At 33.6% G+C, this 23907-nt stretch overlaps 1 protein-coding gene and 1 long non-coding RNA gene across 2 annotated transcripts; one reads left to right on the top strand and one right to left on the bottom strand.

Moving 5' to 3' along the window:
- Positions 1–907: 907 nt before the first annotated feature.
- LOC143577054 (transcriptional regulator TAC1-like) lies at positions 908–2718 on the bottom strand. Its single transcript, XM_077061003.1, has 2 exons — positions 2704–2718; positions 908–1414 (listed from the first exon to the last, which is right to left on the bottom strand). Exons 1-2 carry the CDS (start codon positions 2716–2718, stop codon positions 917–919), a joined length of 513 nt encoding a protein of 170 aa, XP_076917118.1. The 3' UTR covers positions 908–916.
- A 3355-nt stretch (positions 2719–6073) lies between these two features.
- LOC143577058 (uncharacterized) lies at positions 6074–6675 on the top strand. The gene is made up of 2 exons (XR_013143049.1): positions 6074–6239; positions 6467–6675. It is a non-coding gene; the product is annotated as an uncharacterized LOC143577058 (long non-coding RNA).
- Positions 6676–23907: the final 17232 nt, after the last annotated feature.

The raw sequence follows: 23907 nt of genomic DNA, 5'->3' as shown, positions 1-23907 counted from the left end.
ATACAATTTAGAAAAGTTAATAATTTAGACAGGCCAAAAACAAAACAACAAGAAAACTACAACTAATTATACCTTCCAAGGTGACCAAGCTGTGACCAACATCAAAGACAACAAATCATGTTGACTGAAGAAATTATGATCCATTATGTAGAAAGCATTGTTGCCACATGATATATCTAACTTATTAAGAGGTATATATTATTATTTAGAATTGTAATAAAGTCTAGTAAGTGAGCATAAACTAGCTGTTGCCTTCTTAGAACAAATCAAATATATGTCAAGGTCTCAAGAAATTGTGATCCATATATGTTGAATATAAAGAAAGTATTGTTGTCACATGCATATATCTAAACTTATTAAGAGGGAGATCTAGCATCCGAAAAGTTACAACGATTAATTAGAATTGTAATAAAGCCGTGTAAGTGAACATAAACTATAACTATACTAGTTGCCTTCTTAGAACAGATCAAGTATGCCAAGGTGTTTGTTAAAGTATGGAACCATTTTTTTTTAATTCTAGGGCTTTAAGATAATATCACTGCCAAATTCTTCTTGTCCGAAGAATAAGGTGTCGATTTTTGGTGGCTCAAGGACCTAAACAAACTAAAGTAGCATGAATCTTGTAAATTTGAAGGCAAGCAGAAGAAAATGCAGAATTTAATAGTTTCAAATACTTAAGTTCAAATTAGTATATTGCATGAGTAACATATAGAGTACAATAGTACATGATTAATAAGCCATACAAATAAATAAGGTTTGTAGTATATATATACCAGGCAATTATAATAAACACTCAAGGTACAAATATATATATAGAATGAAATTAAGTACTTCATGACCTAATATCAGCCAATTCTTGTTTCCATTTTGAACATGTGTTTCCTTCTCTTTTCATAGGCAAAAAAGATAGATCAATCTAAGGATATTGACCTAGACGTAGCTCCAAATCGACATCGTTTTCGAGCCAATCTTCATGCCCTACTTTTGCACTCTGAACACCACTTCCCATTTCAGAACTCCCAATTCCAAGATTCAAATTCACCCTCAAATGCTCCTCATGGAGAGCACTAAAATTAGGGTTTGATGGCATAAACTGATAACCATGATTGTGTGTCGAAAACCTGAATAAAGAACCATGATTTTGAGCCTCTTCATTAGGAATAAGATTAAAAGATTTCGAAGAAACTGTCGAATGATGATCTTTATTCGGCTTGGTTGAACCTGTGTTGTGTTTTTTGGCTTTTGCTTTGTCTTTTCTATGAATATTCATGTGACCTCCTAATGCTTGAGCGTTTGTGAACCCTCTTTTGCAAAAGGTACACTCATACGAGCGACCCAAACCCTCTTTCGAGCTATTGGGAGACAACGAGCTGTCGGTTTCTTGATCGCTGGAAGTTTCTGAATTGTTCCCATGCTACTCAGAGCCCATAACTTTAAGATCAAGAAATCGCGTTGTCGAGAATGATAAAATTAGGGTTTGATGCAGTTGTAGACTTGAAGAGGCAAGAGGGAGGTTATATTGACCAAAAGGTTACAGGAGGACATAATAATAATGGATTATATATCTTGCTGCTTGTTTCTGTCAGGCCGGCTTTGAGACTTACCTTTCTGCTTAAGTTAATAAGAATATATACAAAGATGATGTAATTGCTATTTTATTACCGACTACACAAAATGCTAAAAAAAAGGTAGTCCTGTAAAAGGAAGCATACATATGTATTTCGTAATAGGAAAAGACAAACCTATTGTACATATTCTTACCATGAAATTCTATAAATTTATCCGTAATACGATGATACATATATATATATATACAATATCCTAATTCAAACCTCTACTAAATATGTCACAACCACTTAAAGTAAACATAACTATGACTTGCTCATACGAATGTCATCACCTACATGAAACCATGTTCATTTAAACAACATTAATTGTCATTAATTATTCTCTCAACCCATATAGAAGACAACCGGATGAATATTGATATCTCAGTCACATACATGATTATAAATCTATGTAGCATACATGTCGTAATATTTGTGCGGTATATGTCAGGTATCAGACATGCCCGCGGATATTGAGTATATTCGTTAATTAGTCTATTACAAAAAAAATTCGTTATGATTTTCAAGTACATTTTCTTTTTATATGATTTTAAATTGTATATAGCTTCTATTTTTTACGACTACAACAAATTAAAATGTAATGTGTTGCCTACATACATCATGGTCATTATCATGGACAGGATGTTTGAAATGTATAATATATGTAAACATCATAATGATATAAATCTTAAAAGACAAGTCTATAAATGATCGGGGTTTTACAATTGGGAAATCCGTGAACTCGAAAATAGCAATACCAAAATGTTGTCTTAAACCTCATGCATTGGGATCCCCACGCGTTAGGGATCCTCCTGCGTAGATTTGCCTTTGTCTATTAATGGATATATGCCCAACAATAGCGACTATTATAAGACATTCATTTGGGTTTGGACCCATGACTACCAAAAGTCATATGGTATCCAACCAGTTATGTATTTTTTTATATATACAAACAAACAAATGCGGCAGCAAAATCTCACTTACAACATATGTTGATAGAGTATATGAATGATGAAATAAGGAAAACCACAATGAAATATAGAGATCGAGTAGAGTATAAAGTGAGACCCCATGCTCATTGCATCTATCAAATCACCCAACTTATCTCCATGATTATCCCAAGAATGGCTTAAATCACAATCACACAACTCTTATACATGATATTCCTACAAGTTAGATAGGTAAAAGATTACACATAGTTGATTTTACACACGCTTACCTAATATACTTAGAGAGGATTCTCTTAAACTTAAGATAACTTCAAGATATTAAATGTATCAAATGTATCAATACAAATACATATTTTGTATATTATAAACTCTAAAACTAAGAGATTTATAGACGACTTGCAAGTGAGTTTGTGGGATTGCCATATGTTACACAATTGTGTATATGCATGATATTTGTAATCGTAAGTTTGCTCGTGCGATTTCCACTCAACCAAATCCCACATGAAATTAAGAACCATGGTAACTCGCCATTTTACCAAGGTTATTGGGACGCATGAAACAAAGCTTTTGGCATCTACCAATTAACATTGCGTATCAAGGGACGGTATGGCCTTATGGAACAGAAAAAAAGCGCAAACAAGACGAGAATAATTTGGCACCTGTCTTCCTAATTCTTAGGTTGGAGGTTTGGTTTAAATTATCTTCAGATGGTTTATTGTTTGGACAGCTTCCTTGATCGTCTTCTGGTGGTTTGTCTCGGTCTTTAATGTTTGTATCTTTTTATTTTTAGTGGAAGTCTTTAGATGACATTCATCCCCTTATGAAGAAACACTAACCGGACCCCGGGCAGATTACGGTTATTATCACAATCTTAACCCTAATCGCTCTCAAATGTTACCATTCGTTTGATCATTCTTCCTTCGTGCTTGATAATCAAGATATGATTAAGTGTTGTATTAAGTTTTGTTCTTATCGTCGCTCTCAGTCGTTGTCCATTCTGTGAATCTGCAATCTTCTTCGATAAGCAAGGTATGCTTAAATATTGTTCTTGTGTACTATAAGGAAATGTTTATTTAATTTTCAATCCGATTCATTCTATTTGATTTGATTCTAGGATTTGATTATGTCTCATTAGATAAACACGAATTTGCTTATGAACATCATGATTTAGTGTAAAAAAATGTTTATCCAAAGATTTGAACAAATTTGGGTGGATATGATTATTGTTTATTCAAATACCTTTTCTTAGTGTATTATTAATTGTTTTGGAAGCCATTCATAATCCAATCCCACCCATCTATGTGCTATTAAAAAGTTTTATAAATTTTTAATTGCTGTGCAATTATAAGAGAGATCAATTTAAACTTTTTAATTGAATTTGCATATGGAATTGTGGAAAAAATGGTCTTAGTTGAGACACCTAATGCTATAAAAGGTAGAGTTTAGGGAACTGTTAGGAAAGTATCAATGTTAATTGGTGCTATTTAATGTATAAAAATATGTATTATTTTAGGTGGTTTCTGGTAGATTGATAAATGCTTACTCCACAAATGATTGGATGCCAGGAGTAGCATTTCGTGCCAGGTGTGTCTTCAATCAAGTCTGTTTGTGTTGAAACCAAACTTTTAAAAGATTTTATTTTAATTCTATGGTTGAATCGGCAGTCTTCTTAGTCAAGATTTAGCTGGAATTCATGATGTGAATGCTCCTGGAATCGACAATGTAAGTTTTGATCAGGTTGTTATCTGATGATTTCCAAATATAAGATGTTTAATGTTTGTGTTATGTGAGTGAATGTAACAGGTTGATGTTACAGACCTGATTGATGGGCACTCGTCTTACTTAAGGTTGCTGGTGGTTGTTGAGGATCTCAAAGGTACATACTTGGTTCATGAGGTTGGTGTATACATGAGGGTGTTTGTCTCTTTCTTCATTATATGAATCATGTATTTAATTACTCGATGTGTTAATGTAATTACTCCGATTGTACTGGTTAGTTCAATGTAATTTTGTGATGATGTTTTAGGCCATGAGGGATGAACAAATTTAGCATTCTGCCTAGAACAAAAGCTTAAAACCTTTAGTATTCTTAACTTTAATGTTCTTTGTTTTTTAGAGTCTAATTTAATTGGTTAAATATATGATTATTTTTAAATTTTGATTATTTTCTTTCTTAATGTATATATGATTTGGTTAAATGGTCATCGTAGAGTGTTCTTAATGTGTGTGCATAATTGCCGTGTTTGGTATAATGTTTTGATTCTTGCTTTTGAGATTAGGTTTTAGTTGTTATGAGCATTTCTGATTTTAGCCTTTTGGTTTACTTGCGTGTAGTCCAGCACTATTTCATAGGTAGGAGCAGTTGACTAAAAAAGGGTCGCACAATGTAGAAAATAAGTAAGTTTAGAATAACTAGCTAGGAACTATGCTTTGACTTATAAAGTCCAAAGGATACTTTTTGCTACACTTCGACATTATAGGTCAAACAACATTCATGCCAATATTGGTTTTGAAAGAAGGTAAATCTCTCATAATTTTATTAATGATTTACAACACTATAAATAATAATACTAGGCTAGTTACATGGAGAAAAATATGGTAAGTTACAACTGAATATTGACTATACAATTTGAATATAGAATGGAGTAATTCTAGGAGAGAATGGTGGATAACTATTGACTTTGTTGGTTTGATTTACTATGTTGAGTGATACGGTTGTTACCCCCCGGCAAGCGAAACGGCGGTGGATGTACCCGAAGCAAGTCTCGAAAATGTTCAAAGAGAGGTCTAGGCAAGCTCTTTGTGAAGATATCCGCAAGTTGAAGCTTTGTAGGAACAAACTTAGTGTGTAACTTTCCTGACATAACGAGTTCCCGAACAAAGTGATAATCCAAATCGATGTGTTTAGCACGCTTGTGAGAGACCGGATTTTGACTCATAAACAAAGCACTTTTGTTGTCGCATAAGAGAGTCAGCCGAGTCTTAGGAAGAGCGTGTAGTTCCTGTAGCAAATGAGTAACCCAAACAATTTCAGCTGCAGCATTCGCCATTGCCCGATATTCTGATTCACAGCTTGATCGTGACACTGTCGGTTGTTTCTTTGCACTCCATGAGACCAAGTTTCCACCTAAGAAAATTGAGTAACCATAAGTTGACCTTCTTGTTTCAATACACCTAGCCCAATCCGCATCCGAGTACCCTAAAATTGAAGCAGTAGTTGGTCGTGTGAAAAACTAAACCATGAGAGATTGTTCCTTTGACATAACGGAGAATACGTTTAACCAATTGAAAGTGGTGATCGGTTGGGGAGTGAAGGTATTGGTAGGGTTGATTGACGGCGTAGGAGAGGTCGGGACGGGTGATGGTGAGGTACTGAAGAGCTCCAACGAGAGTGCGGTAAAGGGTAGGATCGGAAAAGGGATCACTTTCTTTGGTGAAATGTCGGTTGAGGCGAGTGGAGTGGGTGCCGATTTGGCTACGGTCAGGCCACCCCATTGCCAACTGTGCGGCACCAATGGACACTTTGCAAACAAGTGTCCAAAACTCTCGTCCTTCGTGGCCTCGGCTTCTGGACACGAAGATATTGCTCGTGCCTTTCACGCTCAATGTCATGTTCAAAATGAGGATGCTCCCGATTGGGCTACCGACACGGGAGCAGACCGTTACATGACCGATGACACCGGTAATTTATCTTTTTTTTCTCCTTACAAAGGAGGGTCTTCGGTCACCTTTGGTAATGGTCAATCTCTGCCCATTACTCACAAAGGTCATGTCTCGTTAACCAAACATGTTAAATTAAATGATGTTTTGGTTGTTCCATCCTTAACCCGAAACCTTCTTTCTATTAGCAAGTTGACAAATGATTTTCCTGTTGATGTTCTTTTTTCTAACTCCTTTTTTGTTATCCAGGACCGGAAAACAAGCCAACCTCTCGCTCAAGGTCGGTGTGAAAACGGTCTTTACGTGCTCCGGGACAAGTCTTTTGCTTTTGTTGCTTTTGTTTCGTCTAATAAAGCCTCATTTGAATTGTGGCACAATTGTTTGGGTCATGTTGCTTTTGACATTATTCTTGTATTAAAAAGACTTGGTTGTTTATCTTTTACATCTATTTTACCTAAGCCTACTTTATGTTCTCCATGTCAACTTGCTAAATCACATAAATTGCCATTTACTATAAATGAAAAACGTGCTTCTTTTCCTCTAGATCTCGTTCATTGTGATCTATGGGGACCATCACCAATAACTAGTAAAGATGGATATAAATACTATGTTGTGTTTGTAGACGACTTTTCTAGATTCTCGTGGTTGTATCCTCTTAAGCACAAAACCGATTTTTATTCGGTTCTTCAAACTTTTTTGCGTTTTGTTCAAAATCAATTTTCACACAAAGTAAAGGTTTTCTAAAGTGATGGTGGCACGGAATTTGTCAATAAATACGTGCGAAAAATATTTGATGAAAATGGCACATTTCATCGTTTTTCGTGTCCGTATACCGCCCCTCAAAACGGTCGTGCCGAAAGAAAGCATCGACACATAGTAGAAACCGGTCTCGCTATGCTTTTCCATGCGAGTGTTCCTATCACTCATTGGATTGATGCTTTTAGTTCTGCCACCTACATCATTAATCGCTTGCCAACTAAAATTTCAAATGACAAATCTCCATTTGAAATTTTATTTTCTACCACACCAAATTATTCAAACTTTCGTGTATTTGGATGTCGTGTCTATCCATACCTACGTGATTATGCTCCCCATAAACTTGCATGTGACATTTGTCAATTTCGGGTTATTTTATACTTGTATTCTTAATGTAAACCCGACCCGTTTTGTATCCCGAGCCTTTCGATATTATCAAAATGATGAATTGTATGTTAAATATTTGTTTTATAGTTGTTGGATAAAAAAAACACCCTTTTCGGTTCTTAAAATTCCCCGAAAACGCTCAAAACGAACTCCAGGGACTAAAACTACCAAAATGGAGACTTGAATAACCCATTTGTAGTTTGTGCTTTCTTGGGTCTATAACCAACCCATTTTCATGAAACACCCTTTATGAAAGACCCATTCAACTTACCCTATATATACACACCCATCTTCTTCATTTGTGCTTGCTCATTTCTTCATTTCTCTCTCAAATTCTTGAATTCTAAGGTTGTTCTTCATAAGCTAATCTTTCATTTTAACTAACTTCTCAATACTTAAAGCTTGATGTTACAACATATATATAATATACACTCCTTGTTTACCTTCGGTCTTTCATTTCTCCGGTCTCGGCCGGTTGAAATGTCGGACTAGTAAGGCAAGGTTACATGGAGGACTTTGTAGTCCTTGTTTATATATTTAACAAATCTAACCATATAACTTGTTATACTTGCTTAAATTCTACATATTTTAGTTTATTTTTCATATTTGTCAAGTTCCATGGTATTGGGTATGTGGTGACTAGCCTCGGTTTCATCCCGAGTTGAGAACCGAACCAAAAACCGAACTTTTGTTTAAAAGCATTATTGTTAACTTTTTGAATGTAAAACTTGAGTATGATTATTTATAAGTTATTTTACAAGTTCCATGGTAATTGGGTATGTGGTAACCATCCTCGGTCTTATTCCGAGTCAAGGACCGAACCAAAAACCGAACTTTTGTTTAAAAGCTTTATTGTTAACTTTTTGAATGTAAAACTTGAGTATTATTATTTATAAGTTATTTTACAAGTTCCATGGTAATTTGGTATGTGGTAACCATCCTCGGTCTTATTCCGAGTCAAGGACCGAACCAAAAACCGAACTAAACCGAGTTCACTCGCTTAAGACACACAAGTGTGTTTTTAGCCACCAAAACTCATATTTTTCTTCAGATTATATTTTAAATCAATTTTAGTTAATTTCTAAACATACTTGGCATGTCGGTAACCAACTTGATCTTATAACAAGTTCGAACCGATAAGGTCGTATACTCGCTTAACGAACGTTAAGGTTCTTCACAATAGAACTACATACTTGGTTAAGTCTATTTTGATTTTATTGAGTTATCTCATAACATTTATTATTTTGGGAAGTTAACTGTGAGCTTAGTCAATTATCAAGTCTCGAACCGACAAACCCGAACACTCGTTTAAACCTCGTTTTGGTATTCTTATAACCAAAGGTTTTGCAATATCGCATTTTAACCCACATTATTACTTAACAAAGGTTGAGTAAAAAAAAGAAAAAAACTAATGAATAGAATACCGAGACCCGGTTTCGAGTAAACTTATTTTACAAAACCCGTTTTTTTTAATTTCTCAAATATTTACATTTTAAATCCTAAACTTTATTTATTTACTTTATTTGTCATGTATTTTATTTTAAACCCTTCCAAGACTACCTACTAACACAAGACCCTTTTAATATAGGTCTTGCTCGTTAAACCGATCTCTTCGATTATTCACGACACTATCTTTCAAGTTACTTGTTAATGTGAGTACTTTTTCATCCCCCGTTTTCCATCTTTCGTTTTGGGGTTGGCATTGCATACTTATTCAAATTCAAATGATTTATACTTGAGTCTTAAACCACAACACGTATTGTATATGTTTACTTAAATAAATGCTCGATTTGGTGTTATATGCTTTACATGATTATGTGCAAATTCTTGAATGCTAAGGCGGGTAGCCTCTTGAATGCTAAGGCGGGTAGCCTCATCAAAGTATGATCATACGTTAATTCCGAGTATATATGGTATCCCCATATAGAAAGGTGTCGTCAATGTATTCTTATTGACGATTTCATTATTGTCGTCAATGTATTCTTATTGACGGTTTCATTTATCTAAATTGTTGCTATTATTTATTGTTTTCATATACTAGTTGTGGATTTCATACTATATACTTATTGTCCAAAACTATGAAAATTGCTCACCAACCTTCGTGTTGACAAACTCTATTTTATGCAATGTTACAGGTTTGATGTTAGCTTGATTGGATTACTTGAAGAAACTTATTATCTTGGCTTTAGGATATTAGAAAATAAAAGAACAAGTTATTTGTTTATCTATCTATTTGGCATTTTGTATGAACAATTGTTGTGTTATTTATGATGATATGGATTTAAATGAGTTGTTTAAATATTCTAACTTTATAGTGTCATTGTGCAATGAGCAATCATGTCGCGCCTCGACGTTTCCGCCTTCATTGGTCAGGGTGTGACATTGCACCTCGAAGTATGCCTTGTATTTTTTTAGGATACGCTCCTCAATACAAAGGTTACAAATGCTTCGATCCTATATCCTCACGAATGTATGTCACTCGGCATGCTCGATTTGATGAAAACTCATTTCCATGTGTGGCTAACTCCTCACAATCGGATATTGCTTCATTATTCCTATCCACTTTTGACGAAGCCACAATTGTTCCTCACCCTTCGGCCCATACCACACCCGATGAGCCCATCCTCCCCCTTAAACCTACGGCTCAGTCCAACCAAAATGATCCATCAGCTTCCTCTACCCAGTCCTCCCTTCCTGAACCCAACTCCTCGGCCCAATCTCCATTCAATCGACAAAGTCCAACTAACTCCACCACTCAATCCTCAACCACCTCCTCCAATTCATCGGCCCAACCATCAACAACTCAACTAACTCCAACTACCTCTACCACTCAATACTCTGCTTGTTCTCTCTATGACTCACAACCCATTCCTTCTTCCACCGATATCTTATCATCGGTTCATACCCAATCCTTACAACATCACCACTCTCCACCACCATCAACACCACCCCCGTCCACCACCCCTCCCCCATCTCTAATCTCACATGTGCCCACCCCCCCTCCCCCTCTCCCATTGCATCATCTCATCCTATGAAAACTCGTTCTAAAGTTGGCACCTTCAAACCCAATCTGAAACACACGTCCTATCTTGCTACCGTAATGCACTCTTGTCTTCATGCGGCACTTCTTACTAACAGTGTCCCTAAAGGCTTCAAGAGTGCTTCAAAACACTCTCATTGGATGTGTGCAATGCAAGATGAGCTTTCGGCCCTCACCCGAAATCGCACCTGGTCCCTTATGCCTCGCCCACCTTCTACAAATATTGTAGGCTCCAAATGGGTATTCCAAACCAAATACCATTCGAATGGATCACTTGATCGGTACAAAGCACGTCTTGTTGCACAAGGCTTCACTTAAATACCGGGCCTAGACTTTAATCACACGTTTAGCCCGGTTGTGAAAGCATCCACCATTCGTATTGTTCTATCATTAGCCGTCATTAATCGTTGGTCTCTTCGCCAACTAGATATAAACAATGCGTTTTTAAACAGTCACCTTTCGGAAACCGTTTACATGGAGAAACCTCCCGGGTTTATCGACCCCAAGTTTCCGAATCATGTGTGCAAACTCAATAAAGCACTCTATGGCTTGAAACAAGCTCCTAGAGCTTGGTTCCAACGATTGAGCTCGTTTCTTCTATCTTTTGGTTTCACATGTAGCCGTGCCGATCCATCGCTATTTATCTATTGTCAAAGAGACTCCATCATGTATCTCCTTGTATATGTAGATGACCTAATACTCACAGGAAATAAACCTTCCCTGATCACCTCTTTCACGGCTCGGTTACATCAGGAATTTGCCATCAAAGACCTTGGTTCACTAAGCTACTTCCTTGGCCTTGAAGTAGTTCATGACAGCAATGATCTTTTTCTCACTCAAACCAAATATGCCAATGACATTCTAACACGAATACATCTATTAAAAATAAATATTTATTTTTACTAACATAATCAATGAATACATCTATTAAAAATAAATATTTATTTTTACTAACAAATACCCTAATATAATTTCTTTTATCTTTCTTATATAGTTAAATACCGTCCATGTTAATAATTCATAAGTATTGATATTTAGTTATCATAAGCTTTGCTTCTACTCTCTGCCTGCCAACCTTCTGTAATTCATTTGGGATATCGCCGTGAGAAAATTAAAAACATCCATGATATTCATATAAGCAGTTTGGGCCTACTCAACATTTGGACTCACTACTAGGCCAATCCTGTTTCATTTTCACCCAATAATAAGTTCAGAAATCATGACCACAATAAATTTATCCTCCGGTGCCCCAAATTCCAAAATAGCATCAAAGTTACATTCATTTAAAAGTAGGGCAGTTCACGAGTCGAGCCAAACCGAACATAGTGAAAGCTTACTTTTTGCTTGGCTCGTTTATAACCGAACTGAACCGAACGGCTGAAATTCGAACTGAGCGAAAAACGAAACGAGCCAAAATCGAATCGAGCATTTTTCGATCGAACATCAAGCCATTCCAAGCATTTTTTTTATTTCTTTTTCACTTTAAAATTTCAATAAGAATCAAGTTTGGAGGCTGTAAATAATATATTTTGTAAACAAATTAGTAGTTTTTAGACAAACGTATAATAGGCTATAAATTTTTAGGAGAAAGAAGTTTGAAGTGAGATATAATGAGCATGTAAACAAACTTTTAGTATTCTGAAAACTTGAATCCAACTATTAAAACTATAAAATTGACATAATAGGAAAAATTTAAAAGGGTTAAAAAATTGTGTACTTATAATTTATGTGTATTGTCTATAATCTATATATTTAAATATTTGTTCATATAAATTTTTAGGAGAAAAAAGTTTGAAGCGATATATAATGAGCATGTAAACAAACTTTTAGTATTCTGAAAACTTGAATCGAACTATTAAAACTATAAAATTGACAGAATAGGAAAAATTTTAAAGGGTTAAAAAATTGTGTACTTATATTTTATGTGTATTGTCTATAATCTATATATTTGAATATTTGTTCATATATAATTATATATAAAATAAATTAAAAATATTTGAGTCGAACTGAACCGAGCAGACCTTTGCTCGTTGCTTGGCTCGTTTACAAACCGAACCAAATAGAGCGGATCGTTTACAATTGGGCAAAAAACGAGCGAGCAGTTTCAGAGCGAACGGCGAACCGAGTTCGAGTGACGAACGGTTTAGACGGCCCTAGATAAAAATCATAGTAATATTTGAATATTCCTATATTTTATTTTCTTCATGCAATGCAATGCATTCGTCAAAAAACCAAACATGGTTGAAGTTAAGGTATTACGTCAACTATTTAGCATGAACTGGAGACAGTATTACCATGAGATTATGTTTATTAATGCTAGCTGGAGTACTAGCTAGCTGTTATCTTTCTTAAAAAAATGTTTAATACGGACAATTAATATAAATCTATAATCAACCTATTCTAATAAAGTAAAATAAATTGGGAAACTTGTCATGTTTTAGTTAATTCTCACAATTTTTTCCCTTCAAAACTAATATACCCTAATATATGTAATAAATCAATATTTATCCATTTTCCTTTTACACTATATTTATATAATATCTATATATTTTTATAAATATAAATATTAACATATTATTTTACTATATATTTCAAAATACTTGGTGAATGAAATTAACAACAAATCATGTTTCTCAAATGAAAATTGTTTCGGGTTTTTTGTGGAAGTTAAATTTGATTTTATGGGTCAAAAGTTGGTAAATGGATTGTTTGATACAAGTTCACTACATTTAAGTCAAAATTTGTTACGGGTCAAAAATGAAAATTTTGAGTATTTTTAAAAGTTTGAGAATACAAAATAGATTTATTGTCAAATTTGTTATGGGTTTAAAGTGTTGACTTTAAAATGTCAAAAATATGAAAGTTAGAATTTTAAATATGATTCGGGTTTCAAGTTTATTTTTAAGGGCATTTTTTGAAATAATCAAAAGGTTCGGGATTTGGCAAATTGACTATTTTTCTCTCAACTATTAAAACTTAAGAAAAGATTGAGACACTTTCGACATGCAACCCCATGTCTATCAATGCTTTTAACTTTATCAAATTTCAAATATTTATATATGTCAACATTATTTTTTCCTTCAATGGTGATCAGAACGTTGTATGGAAAGCATGCCATGCAAAACTATGCTCAAATGAAACAAAATATTCACAAAATTGAATGGGTTAACACGTTATTTTTTATGTTGTTATTATGACAAAGTCGAGAAGCCCTCTGAAACTTATCAACATTTTTTTTATGGTGTAGCTCAGAAAAGTATAGTTCTTGAAGAACATCCATTGTTACAATTTAATAGCCTACTTTTCTTTTATGGGTTGTAAATTGATATATATATATCAATAAAGGTAATGCCTCTTTTGTGTTTAGGCTGAGTGGTTAGAACTACTATCGTATGAGAAGTCTTATTTTCGAAATTGGTTCATAACCAAAATTTTTTCAATTGTACATATATGACACCGATAATGAATTTTTCAATAGAAATAAGCATTCTCGGGTACGATTTTGCACGGACATTTTTTTATTAAGTTCATTTAAAAAAAACCATTTTGTGATATAAATAAAATCAATTTGAGTACACATTGTATATATATAAGCATAGATGTAATACATTTTTTTCATATACGATATGTAATTATTTGTTTTACTTATAATTTTATAATTTGAGTTATCTCGTGTGTAACACGGGCTCTAAAACTAGTATATATATAAACAAAAACTCTAAAGTCCTACGTGTCGCGATGCGGTCGCTCCCCCCTTTTATGAAAGCCACCAGATTTCTTGATTTTTAAATAGAGGCCTCATTGATTAACCCAAATTCATGGGTATGAGTCTTACCAAAACCAGATAGCTTTTAAACGGGTTATAGCATCTCATTAAATTAAAAATTAATCTAACCAATTATTTGATATGAAAATCCTATAAAATATGGATATACTAAAATTTAATATCCAATTTAAAAAGAAAAAGATATTATTTGTAATTAATAAACAATTTTATAGTAAAAAAACATAAGTAGGTCATGGGTCACCAAATCCAAATAGCTTTTAAACGGATAACCCTTTCATCATCAAACCCTAAATATATTATCAACTTTCTTACAATAAAGAAAATTAAAATCCAAAAAATAAATATTAAAAAACGAAAAATGTAAAACAACCACTCTCTCAAATCATCAGATTGCTTTATTTGTAAATGAAGGCTTCTCATTCATTTGTCCGAATTCATGGATAAACGTCTCACCAAACCCATATAGCTCTTAAAGGGGTTATCAAATATTTGATATGAAAATCCTATAAAATAGGAATATAAAATTAGTATTCTATTTTATTAAAAAAAATTTATTTATAATTAAGAAACAATCTTATAATAAATAAAATAAACGGGTAATTATCACCAAACCCAGATAGCTTTTAAACCGGATTATAACATATAATTTTTTTGTGAAACCATTTGATTATCAAACCTCAAGTATATTAATTATTAACTTTCTTACAATAAATAAAATTAAAATCCAAATATACATATATAAATATTAAAAACGAATAACGTAAAACAACCCTCGTAATTAAAATTCAAATTTATGTATATATATATATATATATAGGCTAAGTATAAAATAAAAACCCACTTGAGTTGTGAAAACTCTAGAAACTCATTTTCAACCACATGTTTTTAATTAATGTTTAAATCTTGTGGTACACAATTAAAGTGAATAAAAAATGTAAATATAAATATAACTTTTTCTCTCTCCTGAAAACATATATAAAAATTAGTAAAAAAATGTTAAAAAATAGCAAAACATTTTTTTTTATATTTCGATGTTTTGTATTAAATGTTACAACATATATAAATGTAACAAAAAAAAACGATGTTACATAGGGTTTCGTAGGTTTTCACAACTAAAGTGGGTTTTCATTTTAACCTTACCCTATATATATATTATAAACGAATAATGTAAAACAACTCCCATAATAGGGGGGATAAAATCTAGTATGGTATATATATTCAAACAACAAATCACATATCAAACTGTTTGTCATATATATCGCGATAATTATAGTTGTAAATAACTACATAAGTCATTGGTTACTCGATCTACTTCCACTTGTGTGTTTCTCCTCAGCTAGCATATGCTGCTCTGGAAATATGAAGGAGAAACACACAAGTGGAAGTAGATCGAGTAACCAATGACTTATGTAGTTATTTACAACTATAATTATCGCGATATATATGACAAACAGTTTGATATGTGATTTGTTGTTTGAATATATATACCATACTAGATTTTATCCCCCGTATTATGGGAGTTGTTTTACATTATTCGTTAATATATAAACGAATAATGTAAAACAACTCCCATAATACGGGGGATAAAATCTAGTATGGTATATATATTCAAACAACAAATCACATATCAAACTGTTTGTCATATATATCGCGATAATTATAGTTGTAAATAACTACATAAGTCATTGGTTACTCGATCTACTTCCACTTGTGTGTTTCTCCTTCATATTTCCAGAGCAGCATATGCTAGCTGTATTAATTTCGTGATATAGTGGATATATTTTTTATGAGTTTTAACAAGCCCTAGTCCAAAAAAACATGTGTACGAAAGGGAAAAAAATAACAATTTGTTTGATGTTATTTCCAACTAGCTACTCAGCGCGTTGCGTCAGGGCAGTTGGTAAAACCTTAACGTTGAAAACGGGTGTTGGTAAAACCTGAGGGTTGGTAAAGCCCGAGCGTTACGTCGGTGAGTCGGCGCGAATTCAGTCAGTATCGTTTACGCTCGTTACGGTATAGACATCAATGGTAAAACCATAGCGTTAAACCCAAAAAATACATTCGTCAAATTAACATATAAAAAGATAAATTATTTAATTAAAACGACGTTTGTTTGGTCGGTAAACCGGACGGTAGTAAAACTTAAGCGTTGTCAGTCCCAGACATTTGGACGGTAACTTGGCACGAATTTGGTCGGTTTTGGCTACGTTGTTACGGTACCGGTCGGAGCTACAAAAAAAAATAAAAAATTGAGTGGATCAAAGGGGTCGTGTCGCTCGATAAACTCGGGTGTTGGTAAAACACAAGCGTTGAGGCAGTAAGTCTATGCGAATTCGATTGGTTTCCATCGCATCCGTTACGTTATTGGAATTAAAACAAACAAAAAAATTGTCATTTGGTCGGCTTCCGCTATATTCGTTACGGTACCGAAACGGAAAAAAAAACGCTATGGACAAGTAAGGTGCTGCCAAATTGCCCAATGACAGCTTAACCAAAACTTCTCATTTATATATATTAGATAATTAGATACTTCTTTTATTTTTATTATTATTTTATTTTCAACGACTATTTGAATTATTAATGGACCAATGACCCATCCGATCATCTCCCCTCACCCTTACTATATTGAGAAAACCCTCTGACCAACCTAAAACCCTCTATTTTTATCACAAGTGGGACGTACTTGAACCCCAGGACCTCCGACACTTTTAGCTACATGATTAGTATAAAAAAGGATTTGTTAATATAATCAATACGCGTAAAGATAATATTTGTAGTCACTAATAAAACTATGTTGTTGCGCGCGCGTTGTTTACTTGGGCTTAGTATTTGATGTTTTTTTTTTCTTGAATCTTACTAGAAATTGAATCTTATTAATTGGAAACTCAATGGAAATAAAAGGTGATAAACTTTAACTAAAACCAATTAATAAAAATGGAATAACATTAATTTTGAAGAATATTTTCTTTTATGAATCAGTTATGTGACAATGCTATTAAGACCATTTAAAAATCAAACCTATAATGACCGCACCTATAATAAGCGCGCGTTGCAAACTACACAGGTACAAAATTTCGTTATTAAATATTTAAAAATTACTTTTCTTATATCTTCTATTCAGATTCTTAAATAACCATTTGATATTTATTTTTATGTAATTTTCTTTATACTTTTATTTAAGGATTACTCTATAGAATGATAATCAAATTTTGAAGTTGTTATAGTCAGGTCTCTTATAAAATATTTTGTTCCAATCAGGTCACTAAAGTTTACTTTTTGTTCCACTCCTATATATTTTACCTGTATAGCGGCTTATCAAGGTTTTTTTTTTTAATTTTTAAATAGTTTAATACTACTTAATATGTTTTTTTAAAAAGTGAAAAAGGTAAGAAAAATAATTTTTAATGGCAAAAAAAAACCTGAAAAATTGTAAAATAAAAATAAAAAATCTGAAAAATTGCAAAAATTAGAATAAATATTTTAAAATCACTTAACTTTCTTTTTGAATTTTTTCTAAAAAGATGAAGGTTTCTTATAAAAAAATCCGTAACTTAAATTTTTCTAATTTTTTTTTGCCATTTTTTGCAATTTAAAAATTATTTTTCTTAATTTTTACTAATTTTTTTAATTTTTAAAAAAAAATTTTGCAATGCCAAACTATTTAAAAATAAAAAAAACTAGATAACATGATATCCATATAAAATATCTACGATTGGAACAAAAGGAAACTTTAGTGATATTGAAACAAAATACTTTATAAGTAATCTAATTAAAACAATTTCAAAACTTGATTACTATTTTATAAAATAATCTATTTCTTTTATGAATCACTTTATGTGACAATGCTGTTAAGACCTTTCAAAAATCAAACCTATAATAACCGCACGTTGCAATGTACGTGGGTACAAAACCTTGCTATAAAAAAATTAAAAGTTACTTTTCTTATATTTTCTATTCAGATTTCAATCCTCTTAAATAATTATTTGATATTTATTTTCCTTACGTAGTTTTCTTTATATTTTTACTAGGTTATGTACCCGTGTGTTACACGCTAAATAATTGATACAATGAAAAATACATAAAGATACTCATTAAATGACACAATAATAACAATAATAATAATAATAATAAAAGAATTTTAATAACTTAGTTACTCAAGTTCAAACATTTAAGATACGTAGTCTAAATCATCACCTTTACCTTAAAAAGCAATAACATAGACTACACATAAAAAAGTATCACAATTTAACAAATATCTAACGCATGATATTTACCAAATATTTAGTGTGAATCCATCCCGAAGCCAAAAGATGGATTGAAGAGCTTTTTTTGTGTACTTTCTTATTCATATAGTAGATAAATAGACAAACAACTCGTTAGTTTGGATGATTCTTGAGAGCAATCAATCATAGTTTGTATGAAGCTTCGACACCAATCTAGATATTAAAACATGATGATAGGTTATAATTCCACCTCATTATAATAATTTACCTCTAACACTTCTCATAAGTCATAACACAAAAAATATTTGTTTCTGATTCTAAAATAAAACAGATACAAGACCAACAAATTATGCATTTAATCATCAAACAAGAGGACACAAAACAACCAACCCATGTCATGCAGATGGGCCATCATTAAATCCAATAGGCCGAATTTGTGAGTAACTTGTTATTTAAAGGTCGTCTTGAGCACGTTTGCATGTCTGGGCCATATGTATGAAGGTGTGAAAAAGCATCATGGCGTCATAAGATCAACACTGTAAAATACAAAAAATTGCATTAATAGGTTTTTGACCCGTTTACTAAAATGCATGTCGATTTGGGTTGTGTTTACTTAAATGACTGTAATTTAAGTTTTGATCAAAGTATTAGAATGGCAAAAAAAAAAAAAAAACTTACGAATTATGTTAATATAACACAATGATATAAATTCACTAATGCTTAATCAAAACAACAATGATAAGAAGTGACAAATATTTAAAGAAGAATATTCCTATTTCACTATTTAACTGTTGACTTTTTTAGTGTGATCAATCTTAAATTCCTAACACAAGCAAAACCTAACAACTGTATCACTCAAAATAGTAAATCAAATCAACAAATCAATATTTATCCACCATTCTCTTCTAGTACTTCATTCCATATTCAAATTGTACAGTCAATATTCAGTTGTAACTTATCATATTTCTTTTCATGTAACTAGCATAGTATTATTATTTATAGTGTTGTAAATCATTAATAAAATTATGAGAGATTTACCTTCTTTCATGGTATCACCCTCAAGGTCCTATTCCCTATAACTCTCAAATCAGCCGATCACCCTCACCCTCACCATCATGACCACCAACGCTTCCTCCTCTTCTTCCACCACCATCGAAACTAAGCTTCCCATGGCCACCATTCTCCACATGCTCACAATCAAACTCTCTTCCACTAACTACCTCTATTGGTAAAATCAATTACTTCCTCTTCTCGCCAACCAAGAGCTCCTCGGCCATTCCTCGGCCATGTCGATGGCTCTATCCCTCCACCCCCGAAATCAATTACTGCTCCTCTGTTGAGCAGCCTAATCCCGAGTTCACGGCCTGTTCGATCTCCGATCAACAAGCCATCCTCATTCTTAACTCTTCGCTCACCGAAGAGGCTGTTGCTGAAATTCTTGGCTTAACCACGGCTCGCCAAATCTGGACCGCCCTTGAAGCGGCCTACAGCAACACCTCTCTTGAACGGATGCATCTGCTCCGTGACAATCTTCGTCGCTTGACGAAAGGATCCTCAACCGTAGCTGATTATGGTCGTCGATTCAAGGCCATCTGTGATCAACTATCTTCTATTGGCCATCCCGTTAGAGACACAGACAAAACTCATTGGTTTCTCTGTGGTCTCGGGTCTACTTTTGAGAGTTGGTCCACCACTATCCGCACCACCCGCGATCCGCTTCCCTTCTTTGACTTACTCACAAAAGCTGAGAGCCAAGAACAATTTCTTTTGGCCATTAACCCCCCAACCAACCCTCCCGTGGCCTTTATTGCTCAAAATAACCAAAACCGGTCCACTGGATCTTCCCAAACCCGTAGCCAAAAACGTGGTTCATCATTCGGTTCCTATACCCGTGATCAACCATCCGGCTCCTCTAGCTCCTCCTCCAATGGAACCCGTCGGCCACCCCATTGCCAACTGTGCGGCACCAATGGACACTTTGCAAACAAGTGTCCAAAACTCTCGTCCTTCGTGGCCTCGGCTTCTGGACACGAAGATATTGCTCGTGCCTTTCACGCTCAATGTCATGTTCAAAATGAGGATGCTCCCGATTGGGCTACCGACACGGGAGCAGACCGTTACATGACCGATGACACCGGTAATTTATCTTTTTTTTCTCCTTACAAAGGAGGGTCTTCGGTCACCTTTGGTAATGGTCAATCTCTGCCCATTACTCACAAAGGTCATGTCTCGTTAACCAAACATGTTAAATTAAATGATGTTTTGGTTGTTCCATCCTTAACCCGAAACCTTCTTTCTATTAGCAAGTTGACAAATGATTTTCCTGTTGATGTTCTTTTTTCTAACTCCTTTTTTGTTATCCAGGACCGGAAAACAAGCCAACCTCTCGCTCAAGGTCGGTGTGAAAACGGTCTTTACGTGCTCCGGGACAAGTCTTTTGCTTTTGTTGCTTTTGTTTCGTCTAATAAAGCCTCATTTGAATTGTGGCACAATTGTTTGGGTCATGTTGCTTTTGACATTATTCTTGTATTAAAAAGACTTGGTTGTTTATCTTTTACATCTATTTTACCTAAGCCTACTTTATGTTCTCCATGTCAACTTGCTAAATCACATAAATTGCCATTTACTATAAATGAAAAACGTGCTTCTTTTCCTCTAGATCTCGTTCATTGTGATCTATGGGGACCATCACCAATAACTAGTAAAGATGGATATAAATACTATGTTGTGTTTGTAGACGACTTTTCTAGATTCTCGTGGTTGTATCCTCTTAAGCACAAAACCGATTTTTATTCGGTTCTTCAAACTTTTTTGCGTTTTGTTCAAAATCAATTTTCACACAAAGTAAAGGTTTTCTAAAGTGATGGTGGCACGGAATTTGTCAATAAATACGTGCGAAAAATATTTGATGAAAATGGCACATTTCATCGTTTTTCGTGTCCGTATACCGCCCCTCAAAACGGTCGTGCCGAAAGAAAGCATCGACACATAGTAGAAACCGGTCTCGCTATGCTTTTCCATGCGAGTGTTCCTATCACTCATTGGATTGATGCTTTTAGTTCTGCCACCTACATCATTAATCGCTTGCCAACTAAAATTTCAAATGACAAATCTCCATTTGAAATTTTATTTTCTACCACACCAAATTATTCAAACTTTCGTGTATTTGGATGTCGTGTCTATCCATACCTACGTGATTATGCTCCCCATAAACTTGCATGTGACATTTGTCAATTTCGGGTTATTTTATACTTGTATTCTTAATGTAAACCCGACCCGTTTTGTATCCCGAGCCTTTCGATATTATCAAAATGATGAATTGTATGTTAAATATTTGTTTTATAGTTGTTGGATAAAAAAAACACCCTTTTCGGTTCTTAAAATTCCCCGAAAACGCTCAAAACGAACTCCAGGGACTAAAACTACCAAAATGGAGACTTGAATAACCCATTTGTAGTTTGTGCTTTCTTGGGTCTATAACCAACCCATTTTCATGAAACACCCTTTATGAAAGACCCATTCAACTTACCCTATATATACACACCCATCTTCTTCATTTGTGCTTGCTCATTTCTTCATTTCTCTCTCAAATTCTTGAATTCTAAGGTTGTTCTTCATAAGCTAATCTTTCATTTTAACTAACTTCTCAATACTTAAAGCTTGATGTTACAACATATATATAATATACACTCCTTGTTTACCTTCGGTCTTTCATTTCTCCGGTCTCGGCCGGTTGAAATGTCGGACTAGTAAGGCAAGGTTACATGGAGGACTTTGTAGTCCTTGTTTATATATTTAACAAATCTAACCATATAACTTGTTATACTTGCTTAAATTCTACATATTTTAGTTTATTTTTCATATTTGCCAAGTTCCATGGTATTGGGTATGTGGTGACTAGCCTCGGTTTCATCCCGAGTTGAGAACCGAACCAAAAACCGAACTTTTGTTTAAAAGCATTATTGTTAACTTTTTGAATGTAAAACTTGAGTATGATTATTTATAAGTTATTTTACAAGTTCCATGGTAATTGGGTATGTGGTAACCATCCTCGGTCTTATTCCGAGTCAAGGACCGAACCAAAAACCGAACTTTTGTTTAAAAGCTTTATTGTTAACTTTTTGAATGTAAAACTTGAGTATTATTATTTATAAGTTATTTTACAAGTTCCATGGTAATTTGGTATGTGGTAACCATCCTCGGTCTTATTCCGAGTCAAGGACCGAACCAAAAACCGAACTAAACCGAGTTCACTCGCTTAAGACACACAAGTGTGTTTTTAGCCACCAAAACTCATATTTTTCTTCAGATTATATTTTAAATCAATTTTAGTTAATTTCTAAACATACTTGGCATGTTGGTAACCAACTTGATCTTATAACAAGTTCGAACCGATAAGGTCGTATACTCGCTTAACGAACGTTAAGGTTCTTCACAATAGAACTACATACTTGGTTAAGTCTATTTTGATTTTATTGAGTTATCTCATAACATTTATTATTTTGGGAAGTTAACTGTGAGCTTAGTCAATTATCAAGTCTCGAACCGACAAACCCGAACACTCGTTTAAACCTCGTTTTGGTATTCTTATAACCAAAGGTTTTGCAATATCGCATTTTAACCCACATTATTACTTAACAAAGGTTGAGTAAAAAAAAGAAAAAAACTAATGAATAGAATACCGAGACCCGGTTTCGAGTAAACTTATTTTACAAAACCCGTTTTTTTTAATTTCTCAAATAATTACATTTTAAATCCTAAACTTTATTTATTTACTTTATTTGTCATGTATTTTATTTTAAACCCTTCCAAGACTACCTACTAACACAAGACCCTTTTAATATAGGTCTTGCTCGTTAAACCGATCTCTTCGATTATTCACGACACTATCTTTCAAGTTACTTGTTAATGTGAGTACTTTTTCATCCCCCGTTTTCCATCTTTCGTTTTGGGGTTGGCATTGCATACTTATTCAAATTCAAATGATTTATACTTGAGTCTTAAACCACAACACGTATTGTATATGTTTACTTAAATAAATGCTCGATTTGGTGTTATATGCTTTACATGATTATGTGCAAATTCTTGAATGCTAAGGCGGGTAGCCTCTTGAATGCTAAGGCGGGTAGCCTCATCAAAGTATGATCATACGTTAATTCCGAGTATATATGGTATCCCCATATAGAAAGGTGTCGTCAATGTATTCTTATTGACGATTTCATTATTGTCGTCAATGTATTCTTATTGACGGTTTCATTTATCTAAATTGTTGCTATTATTTATTGTTTTCATATACTAGTTGTGGATTTCATACTATATACTTATTGTCCAAAACTATGAAAATTGCTCACCAACCTTCGTGTTGACAAACTCTATTTTATGCAATGTTACAGGTTTGATGTTAGCTTGATTGGATTACTTGAAGAAACTTATTATCTTGGCTTTAGGATATTAGAAAATAAAAGAACAAGTTATTTGTTTATCTATCTATTTGGCA

Source organism: Bidens hawaiensis, unplaced genomic scaffold, assembly GCF_021521415.1.
Source record: "Bidens hawaiensis isolate Kalapana, Puna unplaced genomic scaffold, B.hawaiensis_p1.1 tig00028459_1, whole genome shotgun sequence".
Taxonomy (NCBI): Eukaryota; Viridiplantae; Streptophyta; class Magnoliopsida; order Asterales; family Asteraceae; genus Bidens; species Bidens hawaiensis.
Note: the sequence above shows the minus strand (reverse complement) of the source record. Positions and strands in the feature narration are given on the sequence as shown.